This window comes from Canis aureus, chromosome 5 (assembly GCF_053574225.1).
Source record: "Canis aureus isolate CA01 chromosome 5, VMU_Caureus_v.1.0, whole genome shotgun sequence".
Classification (NCBI taxonomy): Eukaryota; Metazoa; Chordata; class Mammalia; order Carnivora; family Canidae; genus Canis; species Canis aureus.
Genome location: NC_135615.1, coordinates 73,182,893 through 73,199,884, shown reverse-complemented (window position 1 = coordinate 73,199,884; position 16,992 = coordinate 73,182,893). Strand labels below are relative to the sequence as shown.

At 36.3% G+C, this 16,992-nt stretch overlaps 1 protein-coding gene across 4 annotated transcripts in view; it reads right to left on the bottom strand.

Moving 5' to 3' along the window:
- The window catches only part of EYA3 (EYA transcriptional coactivator and phosphatase 3), a 102,513-nt gene that overhangs the window by 28,773 nt on the left and 56,748 nt on the right, over positions 1 to 16,992 (bottom strand). For 3 of the 4 annotated variants that reach the window (XM_077898891.1, XM_077898892.1, XM_077898893.1), the window contains 4 exons: positions 12,130 to 12,267; positions 5,623 to 5,708; positions 2,263 to 2,446; positions 281 to 420 (listed from right to left, as the gene is read on the bottom strand). In XM_077898891.1, coding sequence (XP_077755017.1) covers positions 281 to 420; positions 2,263 to 2,446; positions 5,623 to 5,708; positions 12,130 to 12,267 — 548 coding nt within the window. The remainder of the gene's footprint in view (positions 1 to 280; positions 421 to 2,262; positions 2,447 to 5,622; positions 5,709 to 12,129; positions 12,268 to 16,992) is intronic. The other variant, XM_077898894.1, reaches the window with a different exon arrangement.

Here is a 16,992-nt window from a genome sequence, read left to right as displayed (position 1 = left end):
AACATAGAGAACCATTTGTTCTTCCCCTTAAAAAGTTATCTGGCTACCTAAATTCAAAAAAACTTTTTCAAAGCCTTGGTGAAAAGCATCTGAAAGTAATATGGTGAGCTATGGGCACAGAGAAATGTGTTTCTATGTTTCTCTCTTCACTTGGCCAATTTCATTCCTCTTGCCCAGGAATCAGGAGGCATTCAACACAGAACTACAGTATCTCTAGGAGTTTCAGATATGTATGTTCGATAAACTTAAAAAACGAGAAAAAAAAAGTTTCTTCCCATACTTCCAATTCACTGTCCTGGGAAGAGCTGGCATCAGCTTTCCTTTTGCCCCGGTTCTTGCCAGTCATGTTTTTTCTGGATTGCTCATCAGCCTCTTTATTTGGTGTAGTTTGGGACAAAGACGGACTTGTAGAAGGGTCTCCTGGAAAGGAAAAGCAAGAGATATATTGCCAGTAATCACAGGCTTTAAGGACCAGAGTAGGAAGAGGGTCAGCATGTTTTCTCTCCTTAAGAATCATATTGCAAGGATAAAGGCTGAAAAAGCAAACTTTCTCTAATCAGTTTAAGAATATAGATCTAGGCATCAACAATGAGCATTCACAGCTCCTAACATCACAGAAGAGAGTTATAAATGGAATTTATATACCTGCCTCTCAATGGAAGAACACAGCTATGAAGTTGTTCTACAAAAAAGAACCTGTATCTGATAAAGTTTCTACACCAATTTCTCAACTTGGCACAACTGACATTTTGGGCCAAATAATTTTTGTCAAGTGGATGTCCTGTGCATTATAGATTTCTGTCCTCTATCCACTAGATACCAGTAGCACTCCCCCACCCACGGTAACAAATGAAAACATTTCCATACATTGCCAAATGTTTTAGGTGAACTGGGGAGAGAGCATGGCACAAAAATCACCTTTAGTTGAAAACCATGACTCTAAATCTATTTAACAATTTAAAATAAATTAGAGAAGGTAGCAGGACATGCTGAACTACCCAATATAGAAATAATCAGCAAAATTCAGACTAGGAAATGGTATGAGAGAGAGAGTCTGGTTTCTTCACAAATACAGTAATATCAGGGAATAAAAAAAGAAGGGAATTTGTTAAGAGACACAAAATACATATCTACCAACCCCAATGTATGGACCTTACTTTGATCCTAATTAAACAAACTATAAAAGGAAAAATAAAACTCCTAACATTCATGAAAAGCTACAAATAATACCTTTTAGTATTTTATGATATTAAGGAATTATTGTTGAATTATTTTAGATGGGATAATGGCATTGTCGTTATGATAGCAAGTATTTATCTTTTAGATATATGATGCCTGGCATTTGAGGAGAGAACTGGACGAAGTATAGTTGAAATAGGAGTTAACTGCTGAAGATTAAATGTTGAAGATTATTTAAAGGTTAAAACTGTTATGAAGAACAAAGATATTTAGAGATATGAATTCAAAACTAAGGCATCAATATGTGTAATTATTTCAAATTTATGTAGGTTTGAAGCAGTGACCATCTATATGTCTACTTAGAAGACTAATGAAGGCAACGTGCACAGAAAACTGCTTCAGTTATAACAGAGAGCACTGTTTTTAAAATTGTATCAGTGCTAATGATAAGCAGTCCTTCCTCCAGTTATGTGATGTGACAGCCAATCACAAATTTTCTTGAAAAATGAAGACAAATTAAAAGCATATACATACGTTTATTGAATGTGTGCATAAAGCCTTTATGTCAGTTTTTTTTAAACCTAGACTTTGTAATTTATCGATACATTTCAAGCCTAAATGTATAACTTTAAACTTATACCTTAAATTTTATGTATTTACTTGAGGGGTAAAGGATCATAGCTTTCCTCAGAATCTTGGCGATTCGTGACCCATAAAAAGTTAAGAACTACTACTCTAAGGCCTCAGCAAGCACCTAATATAAGCGCAGAACTAAAACTGGAGTCCTCCAACTTTTACAAACTGTGCTAAGATTTTGATGTTCCCCATGACAAGCACATTAAAGCTAAAGGGTGGGGTGGGTGTCACAGTCTTTTCATTCTTGGTACTTTCTGTTCACAGCACCAGGTATTACATTCAGCCTGTCAATGACTCATCATATAGTCTGGATCCAATGTTTAAATATTCCTTACCTGAGAGGGAAAGCCAATAACACAGTGACTCAGACCAAAACAAAATGATCTTTACTATTATATGTTGAATGAAGTGCCCTTAAGCCAAAGTTTTTGAAACAATGGTGCTTACCAGAGGAAAGCCTCTGTGCTGTAGGCGCAGGTACCATGACACTAGGCTTCTCCGCCTGGTATGTGGCTGCTGCTAATGTGGTACTCTCAGCGTCACTGTTAGTCTGGCCTGTGACTCCAAAGCTGGAGCTGGGGTAGCAGGTCTGGTACTGACTCTGACCAAGGATAGTATAGGTGGGATAGTCCTGGAGACCGAGGGGAATAAGGGGGGAAAACAAGACTCTCAGAAAGAGCAAAACACTGATTTCAACACAAGAGACTTTCATGTCCCTCTTATTCACAGCTATTTTCTTAAAACATTTATTTGACTCCTCATTTACCCATCTATAGCTTCCACTTAAACCAATGATTTTCAAAATGCATTCTGTGGCAGCCTAAGAGTCAAGAGGAGAGACCTGAGGGGCTATCTTCACCATGAGCAGAACACTGAGGGAAGGGTCCCAAGCACTCTAATTTCTCTTTTCTACTCAACAGCTTTCTTATTTTCCTATTTTACGTACTGAATTTCTGTGTAAATTTCTTCACAGAGTATCTCTATCTTCTTAAAATAATCAAGTTTTCTTTAAAAATGAAGTTTCTTTAAAATATCTGGAGGGAGGCCTCAGGTGGCTCAGTTGGTTAAGCCTCTACCTTTGGCTCAGGTTATGATCTCAGGGTCCTGGGAGCATGCCCCAAGGGTCTCCCTTGCTGAGTGGGGAGCCTGCTTCCCCTTTCTCTCTGCCTGCCCCCCCCATCTCATACTCTCTCTCAAATAAATAGATAAAATCTTTAAAATAAAATAAAATATTTGGAGGGAAGGGCTTCTGGGTGGCTCAGTCAGTTAAGCATCTGACCCTTGATCTCAGCTCAGGTCTTGATCTCAGGGTCATGAGCTCATGCCCCACTTTGGGCTCCATGCTGGGCATGGAGCTTACTTAAAAAAAAAAAAAAAAAAATGGAGGGAACTTTTGATGATTTCATGGGCACATACATGTCAAAGCTTATCAAACTACAACTGCAACTTATGCAGATTATTTATTACTATTTTTTAAGACTCCAACTATTCATTCATGAGAGACACACAGAGAGAGACAGAGACACAGGCAGAGGGAGAAGAAGCAGGCTCCATGCAGGAGCCCGATGTGGGACTTGATCCCGGAACTCCGGGATCACGTCCTGAGCTGAAGGCAGATGCCTAACCACTGAGCCACCCAGGTGTCCCAAATGCAGATGTGTTAATTATACCTTAATAAAGCTGCACAGAAATGTGCATGACATATAGCTCAAATACATATGCTAAAAAATTTCCACTGATACTGATGTTAGTAATAAGTAGGAAGAAACCAATCAACCAGACCAATTATAAAGAGTGAACATCTATCATAAACAAATACAACTCAGTGTGTGTGTCTGTGTATGAGCTGGAATATTACAGAAAAGAGTGAGTTGTACTGGCTGAACTCAAGGGAGTTAAAAACCTAGCAGAAGAAGACAAAAATATGTCCAACAAATTGGCAATAAATTATATGTCAAATGAGTGAAATACAGAAGAAGTCAACTATCACTGCAGACTGTTGTCAGAGAGCTTTCTGAGATACAGGGAATAAGAGCATGAATAGGCCCTTATTAAAGGACCAGAGGTGTTGAGTCTGGTTGAAACAAAGGCTCTTAGAGGCTTGAATGAGTTATGCAAGCCCATGAATGTGACTTGGATTCTTTAGACAACTGTGTATAGTTTGTATGGGGCAGGTAATAAGGACTATCAAAATAAAACAAACAAACAAATAAAAATACAACAAGATTCTGGACAGGTAATTGATGGGATAAAAGTGGACTTTTGAGAAAATTACTCAGATAGTGTTTTAAATTTAAAAAAATTTTTTTGGGATCTGTGGGTGGCTCAGGAGTTTGGCGCCTGCCTTTGGCCCAGGGCGTGGTCCTGGAGTCCCAGGATCAAGTCCTATGTCGGGCTCCCTGCGTGGAGCCTGCTTCTCCCTCTGCCTGTGTCTCTGCCTCTCTCTCTCTCTCTCCCTGTGTGTCTCTCATGAATGAATAAATAAAATCTTAAAAAAAAATTTTTTTTTTTAGTAATCTCTAACCCTAACAGGGGCTTGAACCCATGACCCCGAGACTAAGAGTTGCACGCTCTACTGACTGAATCAGCCAGGCATTCACAGTGTTTTAGGAAATGGTTAGGCACAGAGAAAAACTAGAAATGAGATAAACAGTTAACTAAAGTAATTCAGGATTAAAGGGGAAAAAACCAAAACATGGGAAATAATAGCAAAAATGGAAAAAAGAAAGAATTCTAGAAATGGCTGGATTAGAATAGGTGAGGGAAAAAACTGCAAACAACTGGTCTGGTTTGAGGCCTAGATTTATTTAAAAATCGTCTCACTGAGAATTCATAGGGAAAAATGGTTTTACTTTTGGAGGATGAGACAAAAAAAGGTGGAATAAAAGCCTGGTTTTCGATATGATGAACTTAGGGAAATAGTAAAACATTAAAGAAAAAAATGGCCATCGATCAGCAGGAAGTCTGTAGATATTATGAAGTCAGAACTAGAATAATCATTTCAGGGGTAGTAAATGGATACTGTGAATGTGGTTAAATATTACTGGGGATGAAGTAATAAACACGTGGAAAACAACAAAGACTGTCCATGAGAGAAAACAGGATCAAAAAGAAAACCTATAAAAGGGAAAGAGATAAACAGTACACTGAAAAGTGCCAGGTATATAGTAGAAATTCAGTAGTCTGCAAACTATAAGAATGAATGAATGCAAAAACAGCCAAACATAAAAGATGAACCAGAACAGTTATGTTAATTATAGCCAGAAAAAGAGATTCATGGAGAAAATTTCATTGCTGCAGAGAAAACAAATAATAACATAACAGCAAATCAAAAAACCCTAAAACCTAAAGATATTACTAGTGATCTAAACATAAGGAGTTAATAGAACAGTGATCAAGATCAGATCATGAAGAATTCACAAAGGAATGAGTAGCTCAATAAAAAAGTGGAAGAACATTCATTCCACAAATACTTATTATGTGTCTTTAATGTGAGAACCAGGCATTTTCTGAACTCTAGGAACATGTAAGTGAACAAAATAGAAAAATAAGTCCCTATCCTCATGGAGCTTACTTTCTAGTAGGGATAGGGCAGGAGGTAGACATGCAGAGTAAGTGAAGGAGCAGATACAGCTCTATCACTCAGAAGCTTAGCAGAGTAATGAGAGAAACTAGAAGGCAGCCTGAAAAACCATGCAGGATCCTAGAGTTCTGGTTGTTCATTAGACTGGCAAATTGATCTTGGAGAGAAGAGAAGAGCAAGCTTGATGAACCATATCAAATAGGATGAATAAAGTAGCACAGTACCTGGTTTGAGATGCTGGAAACTGCTGCTGCTGGAATATTGGCAATTGTAGATGAAGTGGATATCAGGCTGGCATTTGTGCTTGAAGCTATAGGATTGAGAGTGTTAAAAGATGTTAAAGATATCATGCAAAAGCCTAGAAGAAATGGAAAATATATTGTATCTTATGTAAACAGATCTACAAGGAGATAAAGAACATTGGGCAAAAGAAACAAATACTGGTTTTGCTCTACTGCATGCCATACCTTACTGTAATCTTGATTAGAAATAAAACAGTTCAAACATTTTTCTGTTTCAACTCTTCCTATTAGGAAGTATACTTATACAATACACTCATTCATACTAATGATATCAATAATCAGAAGCTACGCCAACTCCAGTCTATCTTTTGAGCCGTTGAAAAATGACTCATCTGCAATATGACCTACTGACAACCAAGAGAAATAACAAGAGCTCTGGTAAATCCACGTGTAAATCCTGCACTGTGATATTTGTTGTTACTTGCCCCAAATTATGCCTTTCCTAATGCAACATAACTACCTTGAGAAATAGAGCTGATCCCCCAAACATGCTTAAGAGTTGCTTTTGGGCTCTACTCAAATCATGGACTATTAATATGATCAACAAACATGATGATGGCATTTGATGATTTTACCAGTAAGCCTGGAAAAACTTGGAAAGTATTAAATATTATTCTGGCCAGGTAACGATGTAGTCTGTAAGCTATTTAGGCTGCCTATGCTGGGAAAGGAATTTGGGTTAAGTTTTCATACTCTTCTATCACAGATTCCACTAGGGTTTTAGTCAAATCTTCATTGACTACTATTTGTTACGGTGACTTTTTTCAGGTGGACCATGTGACTGAGCCTGTGAGGTACCTGTCTTGAACTCCTCTCTCTCACTTATCATAAGCACACTTAGACATGGTTCCCACTGCAGTTACATGTGCCATCAGGGCTCACCATCAAGTAGACCTGACTGACTACCTAACCCATTAGCAACAAAGTCTTTAGAGGTAAAGTTAAGTCATGGAAATGGAAAACTTCCATGAAGAACATAACAGATGAACAAATGGAGCAGAAATGTGAGAGTTCTTGTCAAAATCAGAGGCATCCTTACCCTTTCCCAAGGGTACACTGCTTAGAATGAGGTCTAGAAGAGATTAGAAGACAAAGTCTAAGAAACAGCTATTGTTGCAACCGCAGCTTTCATACGAAGAACGTGGGACAAAGAAGAGTTAAGTAATTTGTCCACTATCATGGAACTAGTGGCAGTCATGATGGTGATTGGGATCTCCAACTAGATGAGCTAAGATCAGATTTCCTGACTATCCAGGGAAATTTTCTTTTCTACAATACTTCTTTCCCCAGGAGAACTAAATGACTCTTAAGAGTTTACCTTCTTAAATCCCAAGACCAAATGAAATAGATTTTATAACCCCATAGATGGTATTTTCTTCCTACCAATATTCATTTTCTTCTCTACTTAACCCATTTTGTCCCCCTATGAGGAAGTACAAGGAATTACTGTACAATACACAGGCTTCAATAATTCTTTAAATAGTTTTTAATCATTTTTGTGGATAGAGATTTTGAGTGGCTTTCAGGTTCTATTACCAGTATACTATGGTAGGCACCCATGCAATAAAACAGATGGAAGGACACAATGTGATTTAAGGTGGGAAAGAAAATGAATAATTTACTTAATCTCTCCTAGCAAAGTCCATTTCTAGCTCAATTTTTCTTTGGTCTTTATTCTAGCATATACTCCTCTTTTACTCCTATGTACCTTTAATTGTTTTACCTTCTAACTTATAAATGGTTAGCACTACAACCCATTCATATCTGATCTTTACATACATGGAAGAAAAGGTACTCTGACTGACAAAGTGGTTTTACAAATTTAACAATTTTTCAGATCATTTACTGAATTGGGTAGACCTTACAAAACAATTGGTCATATACCCTATGCTAGGAAATTTAATGACTTGATTAGTTAGTTGCTGATCCTGAGTTTTTAACAAGTATCTTACTAAAAATCACTAACTACCTTCAGCAATAGTGACTTCTATTATAGGAAATGCTGGCCTGATGACCTAGAAAGTTTATAGGGTTCAATAGCCCTTCTTTCTCCAACTCAAATCATTTCTATTATGTGCCATTAGTTCATTCATTCAGCAAACTACGGTTTACTATGTACCCAGAAACTGTTCCAGTCACTGAGGAATAGAGGAATGAACAAGGCAAAGTCCCTGCTCTCATGGAGATTAGATTCTACTGATAGAGTTAGATGATAATCAAACAATATTTTTAGGCTCTTTTAACAATCACAGAACTCAAGCTAAACTCACCTAAAAATATATATAATCACTGTATACTCTATACATAACTGACTAAAAAGCCATGCATCTCAAAAAAGTACTTATCATTCTGTGCATATATGTGTGTGTATATATATATTATATATTCCATATATATATATATATACATAAATTGCAGATATAAAAAAAAGCAGCAGCAATAAAATTGCAACAAAAAAATAAACTTAGAGGATCATCAAAACTGAAGTGGTAGATCCTATTGATAAATATCTGAAGACTATTAGCTCTCCAAAATGCCAATGGCATGGGTAACTGTTTTTGGATAGTTTCCACTCCTGTTCTGACAATGGAGCTGTGAAATCACAGAAAGACAAAATTTCTGAGAGTCATGCCCCACAAGAGGTCCAACTGATACAGTCAATATACACAGATAGCTTTAATCAGAAGATGGTGGTTATAGAATTGAGGGCATAGCCAAATTAAATGATACTGCCCCAAAGCCAGAGGACCTAAGGGTTAGTGATACATAAAAGTTGGCACAAGATTTATTTTCTACCCATATCTAATCTTATACATGTCTCCCTCTACCACCCTTGCTTACCTAGCTTTCAAGTTACTCAAAATAAGATGAGCTCTTTCTCACCTGAGTACCTTTGTAATACTGCTTGCTCTGCCTGGATTGTTCTCCCTGGCCTGTCCCTTTTGCCCTCCCAGCATGATGGCTCCTCCTCAGCATGTCTACTTCCTCAGAGACATTCTCTTTGAGCCCTCTATTGATACTAACTCTTTGGGGAACCTCAGTGGCTCAGTTAAGTGTCTGATTCTTGGTTTCCAGGTCATGAGATCAAGTCCCACGTCAGGCTCCATGAAGCCTACTTAAGATTCTCTCTCTCCTCTCCCCGCCGCCTCCCACTTGGCACGCTAATAAAAGATAAGTAAAATAAAAATTAAAACTACTTGTTTTCCCAGTCCCAGCAATCTATTCTTTTTTTTCTTTCAAACTTTTTGAAATCTATTTAATGATTTACATGCTTATTTTGTTTCCTCCACTCATCTGTAGCTCCATGAAGGCAGAATCTGTCTTATTCATTATCTCCAGTATCTAGCAAAAAACCTGGCACAGTGTATACAGGTGATGCTCAATAAATACTTGCGGGATTCATGTATCATGTAACATGTCAAGGTCATCAAAAACAAGAAAACCCTGAAAAACTGCATAGTCAAAAGGAGCCTAAGTAGACATTACAATTAAATGAAATGTGGTATTCTGGATGGGATCCTGGAACAACAAAAAAAAAGGCATCAGGTAAGAACTAAGGAAATATGAATAAACTACGGACTTAGTTAATAATAATACACCAATATGGGTTCATTAATTGTAATAAATGTTCCAATCTAATGTAAGATTATGTCAATAATAAGGGAAATATTATGCAAGATGGAGGGGATATAAAACTCTATACCATCCTCAAAAACAAAACTCCTACTAGTCAATGAAAGACTATCAAAAAGATTATCATGTGCTACCAACAATACTAGAGCACAAACACATTCATTAAAATTCAAGATTGAGTTAAAATTAATTTTGAAATTTCTGAAATTAATTTCACCACTTAATATCAACCATTTAAACCACCTCAACTGAAGAAAATAATCAGGGACTGGACCACATAGTTATACCTTAGGAAAAGACTGATTTAAAGAAGCCAGATTTTTTTTTTTTTTTTTTTAAAGAAGCCAGATCTATTTCATCAAAGAGTTTTCATGAACATTGCTATATAAACTAAAGAAAGGTTTTTATTTACTTTTTTTTTTTTAAAGAAAGGGTTTTGATCAGAGTTGATCAAGCCTGAAGTAAAATTATTTTAGGCTGAAATTATATACATTTTAAAAGAAATTGCAGTATGTTGACACACAATGTTACATTAGCTTCAAGTGTACAACATAGTGATTTGACAACTCTATACATTAATGGTAGAACGCTTTGGGGTAAAACGAGGAGACACTGCTGTTTTGACCATTAAAAAAAATTGATTTTTTATTGACTAATAAAAAAACCTTTTTATTCTGTGGAAGGACTGGATAGTTACACAGGGGAAAGGAGTAACCCTGGATGGCTGATAGTCACTATCTATGCTAAAGTGAAATTAAAAGTGTGAGGAGAGTAATATTGATAGAAAACAACCCAGTACTTGTATTTCAATTTTAGACAATTGTTTCAAACTCATATTCTACCAATTTTTTCTTCAGAATAAATGGCAAAAATCAGTAACCTGATGGTTACCTTCTGCCTTAAATCCTACCCTTTGCCAAAGTTCTAATGAACAACGAAATGGGCCAAGCAGTTAACCAGAAAGGGAGGAGGAAAAATGAACTTAGTTATCTGTCAGTAAAGGTTCTCACTTAAGGGAGAGTTGATTTCAATATTGAAAATCATAAATACTGTACTCATGCTCTGAGGTCAGACTGCCCAGCTTACATCCTGACTTAATTATTCACTAACTTTGCGACCTTTGACAAATTACTTTGCTTTTCTGTGTCTTATCTTCTCCATCTGTGGAACTGGATTAATAATAGTAGCTTCCTTATAGGTGTGTTGTGAAGATTACCTGAGTACACCTGTTATTTAAAACAATGCTAAGAACATGGTAAGCATTTAAGTACCAACAATGATCATTATTAGCAAATGAAGAGAACAAATTTAATTGATCAAAAGGAGAAAAATGTACTAACATGTAACAAGTATGGATAGTGGTTAATGAAGTTCAAAGATGTTCTCATGACCCTTTCAAGTCAATGGGTCCTAAGTCCTAAGAGACTGTAAAAAGGTTGTTCCTCTTGTTTGACAAGGAGGGAGAAGTAAGCAAAGCTATTAGATTTCCTTAAACTCAAGATACAACTACAGAGGAGTGGTGATGCTACACCTTGGAAAAGGGTTATTAATATAAAACAAGAGAACTCTTTGCTTTTCTTCCATGACCTAGGTGTAGTCATCAGGAATGTTTAGGAGGGACATAGCAACTAGATTTGCCTGTAGTTGGATCTAAAGGCCTATTAACCTAGAGAAACACTTTACAAAAATGAAATGGGGTAGAAGAGAAGACAAAGTCATGCTCTTGAGTTTTTGCCCTCCTAGTTTATTACCATTTTAGAAAGAGGAAGGAAGGGGGAAGAGATAGACAAAGAAAGAAGGGAAAAATAAATAAAAAACAGGAGACTCAGTAACTGCTGGGAGGTAAAGACAGCTCAGGGCAAGGTCTTAGAATGTAGTGACCAGTTTGTTCTCAAGCAGAGGTAGTTCTCAATCATATAAATGAAAACAATTAAAACTGAGCATCAAAATATTTTATTTAATCTACATCGAAACATTCTTCATCACCAAAGTTTATATCTTAAGAGTACCTCAGACTAGTTTTTGCTGTCCCACTCCCACTCCTCTAGCATCTATTTTATAAGGAATAAAATTTTAAAGCTGGGAGAAATCAGAAGAAAGGAGGCAGATGAGATGCCAGGTACATGAACATTAATTCCTGATCTGGAGCAATGACAAATTGCCTGTGTTCCATTTGGAAGGGTACGGAATTAATTTCATAGTGCCTTCTGAGTTTCTTTGTCTTCATTTGCCATTGTCTAATAGTCTTGTCATAATTCTAACCTTTTAGAAGAACAACTCAGGAAGGCAAAGATGTTTAGAGTTCATTTAAGGCTATGCTTTTTATAATGAAATAGGAATAAGATTGAACTTTTTGAGAAAGAAAAACGCTCTCACCAAGAAACAGCAAGTGGGAGTGGAGATAAGGCTGTAGCAAAATACCTCACATTCTGCCCTATGTGGACTTCACATAAAGAAGTCAGTAAAGTTCTACCCCATGGAGTCTTCTGCTTACAGGACAAAATACCACTGAGAACAGACTAAAACAAAATCAGATAGGTTTTCTGGACACCAACATGCAAAAGGGAAGGCTTTGATGCTACTAAGCAGCTCATATTTAAAGGTTAAACTACTTACAAATCATAGTCCTGGGTTCTGGTTTGCCAAACACAAAAAAAAGCATGCACAAATGCAAATATCATCCCCTTCTATTTTACAAGATAGATCTCCTGTATTACCCAATTTGTTTGGAGATCTAGGTAGACTGAAAACAACAAAAACAACAATAATAAAACACACACAACCATGCCTATTTACCTTGAATGGGGTAAGAATAATGTGCTGGGCTTGGCTGGCTTGTGGTTAACCCTGTAGTGCAGGTAAGAACACTGTGTTGACTTGGAGATGGAGTCTGAATTAAACCACTTTCAGGTTTCATACCTGGCCACAATGCACCTGAATCAGATAAATTGGACCAATTACAAACAACAAACTGGGACTGAGGAGCATGGTTATGCTTTCAAATATCAGCCAGTAGGTTTAAAACCTAAATCTTAAAACAAAAGTAAATTTGCTTGTAAGAGAAAATTACTGATTCTCCCACTCATAATATACCACAAGCAAATACAATTTCAAAGACTGGGAAGTGGGGCCACAGAAACAAAATCTTGTCAAAAACCCCATTAATGATATGATATAAATTCATTTCAATGGCTGGGGGAGACTGATCAGGGTTCAGAAAAAAAGGTACTGACACCCAACTAGAATACTGATTGTAAAGTGCCTGTTGACCATGTACAGTGATAAATCATTTATCCGTTGTCAAGGTGGGAGACATTCCACAGTTTAAAATTCACTTACCCATTAAATAAGCACCAAATCTTTCTAAAATGTATTATGTACTTTTCTGCCTTCTTAAGCTGGTTATTTTGTTACCTGTTTCTTCTGATTAGGAAAGACATACCTGCTTATTTTTATAAATTAAAAACATTAAGGAAATATGTAACTTAGAAAAAAATAGTCATATATAATCCCAGCATCCAAACTTAAGCACTATTTACAGTTTGCAGAAGAGTCACTTAGATTTCTTCTATATATGTACTAATCTTTTTTTTAATAAAAATGGGATGTTATATATACTGTTCATAATTTGCTTTTCCACATAATACCTGTGAAAGACATCTTTCTACGTCAGAACATATAAATCTCTCATATTGATAGACATCATAGCTGTTCACTTTTATTTTATTTTTATCACAATGCTCCTGGGTGACAATCTTTCTAAAATATATTTATATCCTTTCCTGCCTTCTTTGCAGGGAGGAAAGAGTGAACAAAACATACCTTTAGATTTTCTCAGAATTACTGTCACAAAGATTAGTAGTGTGCTGTGATATATATATTACAAAGACACTCCCCAGAGGCTACTGGGATATGTGAAGACATTTGCTTAGTACTAAATAGAACTCAGTTATAGATCTTTATCACTTTGTTTTTTCCTCTGTGACCTATCACTTGACAATCACTTGTTTCTCACTTTCTCTTTCATTTGCAGTAAACTAGAAAACCATAAATGAACCTTGCTTCTATGTGACAGCCTAAGGATGTCCTTTATGGTGTATAGTTTTAGTGATAATTTTGGCTACGCAAAAATCTATTTATAAAAAATCTTACCGTCTGGTTGTTCACTGTATTCTGAGCAGCTATGGCTGGTGGATTGGTGTAGTTGGAGCTAATAATTAGGTACAAGAAAGCTCATCAATCACATTCCAGGCAAGAAATCAATACCAAGGTCAGCCATAGCTTCAAATTTAATATTAGCTCATTTCATTTACTTCTAATCTGATACTGAATTATAGAAGTATAATGTACTGATAATGCCTCTGCTTCACGAGGGCATTGAGATATCTAGGTGCAACTCTGATCTGATCTGTAAAATTTGTAGATTAGCAAATGTAAAGGAGATGTGAAAATCTCAAATGGTCGTGGGCTGTGGCAATTGCCTTGCCCCCAACTCTTAAAATATAAAAAAACCAAAAGTCATATTCTTTCTTCACCTATTAAACACATGAAATAACTTATTTGATGAGACTGAAGAATACCATCATCTCCAAAATGCATTAGGAGGATTTGCCCCCGTTCCATGCTTAGTTTATGATAATTAGCCACAGCTACAGTTCTACTATATCTAAATTTCAACACTAAAAGTATTTGAAAATGTTATTTTTTAAGTATTTATATGAAATTTGAATATCAGTGCCACGATTCTTGGTGGTTGAATATCACATTTTTTAGTAAACAAAATGCCATTTTATTTTATTTTTTTAATTTTTTATTTATTTATGATAGTCACAGAGAGAGAGAAAGAGAGAGAGGCAGAGACATAGGCAGAGGGAGAAGCAGGCTCCATGCACTGGGAGCCCGACGTGGGACTCGATCCCAGGTCTCCAGGATCGTGCCCTGGGCCAAAGGCAGGCGCTAAACCGCTGCGCCACCCAGGGATCCCCAAAATGCTATTTTAATGTCACAATAACTTTCAGATTTATTGTAATCAATGTAATTTTTTTCCTAAATAGGTTCTGAATCTGAGGTGTTGGATCTGTGAAAATGTTTAGATTACACTGTACTAAAGTATAATCTTATTAATGAGAACAGTATTACCTGAAAATGTTTTACTAGTCTCATTATTTAAGATATATTTAAGTTTCAAAATGTAAAATATCTATAAACTGGCCCTAAGGTAAAAAAACAGACAAAATGTCCAAGGTAAGTGGGAAAATGACTACTTATAGTAATTTTGAATGTTTTTGACTGAAAACATGAAGTTGATATTTAAAATACAATTATTTTATGAAGAATAGAAGAATAAAAGACCATAGGAACAGTGCCTCCAGCATCACGGCAGCCTTGCTCTGCAAGCATATAAACATCTTCCTTTAAAAGTGCCCTCCCCAGAATTCCAAGTCACAGACAGCATGACCAAATGATCTGACTGTACTGCAATATTGCCCATAGTAAAGATGAAACCAAATCCTGGTTTCCTGACTGCTAGTCCATTGCTCTATCCCTACAACTACAAAGCTTATCAAGTCATTTTAAGCACCAAGAGCGTGGTGTGGAACAACAGCTGGTCTAACAGTGGCAAATGAAGCCTGTCTCTGAAATGCTATCCTCTCAATGCCCCACACTGGGGTCTTATCACAAACTCTACCCAAGTTTCTCAACACAAATACCTCACCTTTGGTTAGTCACTAACGAAACTAATCTGAGCAGCTCAGTTTACAGTAATACGTATCAGAGTAGTGGACCCTAAGAGAAAAATTAGTTTGGTTAGGAACTGAAGTACTAGTTGCTTAGGAAAAAAACACAAGAAAGAATATCTTGATTTGTTGATTCAATAGCTCAATGGGATGAGCTATTATAAATACTAATTTAATGAGTATTTTTCCTAATTATAAAGCAAGTATGTTATAGGAAATTAAGAAAATACAGAAAGTATAAAGAAAAAAACTACAGTCTCATTGCACAGAAAAAATATATAGGCAGTTCTTGCTTTTGTATGGCTCTGTGTTAACTGAAACCCATGCATAGTGCAACGGTGTCTTCACCGTGCATGGTTCTGTGGTAACTGAGATCGAAGCTGTAATGCCTGTGCTGTGAACATTCACATTTGTCTTCCAAAATATTCTTTATGTACATTTTTGAAAAATACCTACTTGGACTACCATATTGTTTTTAGTTTTACATACTGCTTTTTGAAATTAATAAACTTTTCTCAAGATGCTGAATACTTCTAAAGAATGTGAATTTATAAGGGACACCTGGGTGGCTCAGTTGGTTAAGTATCTGCCTTTGGCTAAGGTCATGATCCTGGGGTCCTGGGATTGAGCCCGGCATTGAGCCCTGCATCAGACTCCCTGCTCCAAAGGAGCCTGCTTCTCCCTCTGCCTGCCTCTCCCTCTGCTTGTGCTCGCTCTCCCTTTCTCTGTCAAATAAATAAACAAAATCTTTAAAAAAAAAAAAAAAAAAGAAGAAGAATGTTTATTTATAGAACATGATTTCTAAGTTTTCCATTCTGTAGATGCACTGCAATTTAACACACACCTTTCAATTAAAAAAATGTAGGCTGTTTCTAATCTTTTACTGTTAGAAGTAATGCTTTTTTTTTTTTTTTTTTTAGAAGTAATGCTTGATGAATACCTTGGTTTGAAAATTTCTGTATCTCTAATTAGTTCTCTAGGATAAATCCCTTGAAGTGAAATTGCTGGGGGAAATGGCATGAAGATCCTTAAGGCTCTTAACAGTATTACCAAATCTCTCTCACATTAAGAGTTCTTTCAAAAGAGGCTGGGATAGTGGCAGCTAGGTAATCTTTTATGAGTTCCTAAAGAGAAATGGATGCCCCATTCCTCTCACATGTTTATTGAGATCAGTGGACCCTCTAATCCTCTTTCTACCATTTTACTACTTTCTATGTAGCTCTTAAAAAGAATATGATCTTTATTCCTTTACTTTTACAGACTGGTCACAATATACTGCCTCCTAGATTTCCTCTAGTCTTGTCTCCTTTCATCAAGAGGAGGAATATTTTTTAATTTCAAATTCAACTCTGAGACACAGACTAAATTTATGAGTACTTCTGAAATTAAACAGACCAGGGTTCAATTCTAATCCCAGGCATTTCCTGATTGTATGACCTCAGGCTAGTCACATGATCCTTCTAAGCCTGTTTCCTCATCTATAAAAAGGGATAATGCTACTGCTCACTCCCTCAGACTGTTCTGAAGAATAAGTAAGACAATAATGTGAAGTGTGAGGTACCTGTTCCCAGCTTACTGCTTTGTATATAAAGTACTCCATAAACATTAGATATTATTACAACAAGATTTCCTGAAGCCCTGTTTACATCTGAAATAAAATAACAGACCAGCAATCTAACTTTAGTGCTAATAGGCAACACTAAGATAAAATTGCCAAATCTTCACAAGAAGAAATAGTGTTTTATACTTGAGTGAACACACTTTTTAAAAAAGAGCTATATCTATAATTTCCTTAATAAATCTGAGACTATGCCACATCTACCATTCACATTACCTCAACCTAGATCTCCAAGTAAGCATCATGTTACTTAAGAATCAAGTTTAGCTGATTCTCTTTGAAATACTGATAAAGAATTTATAA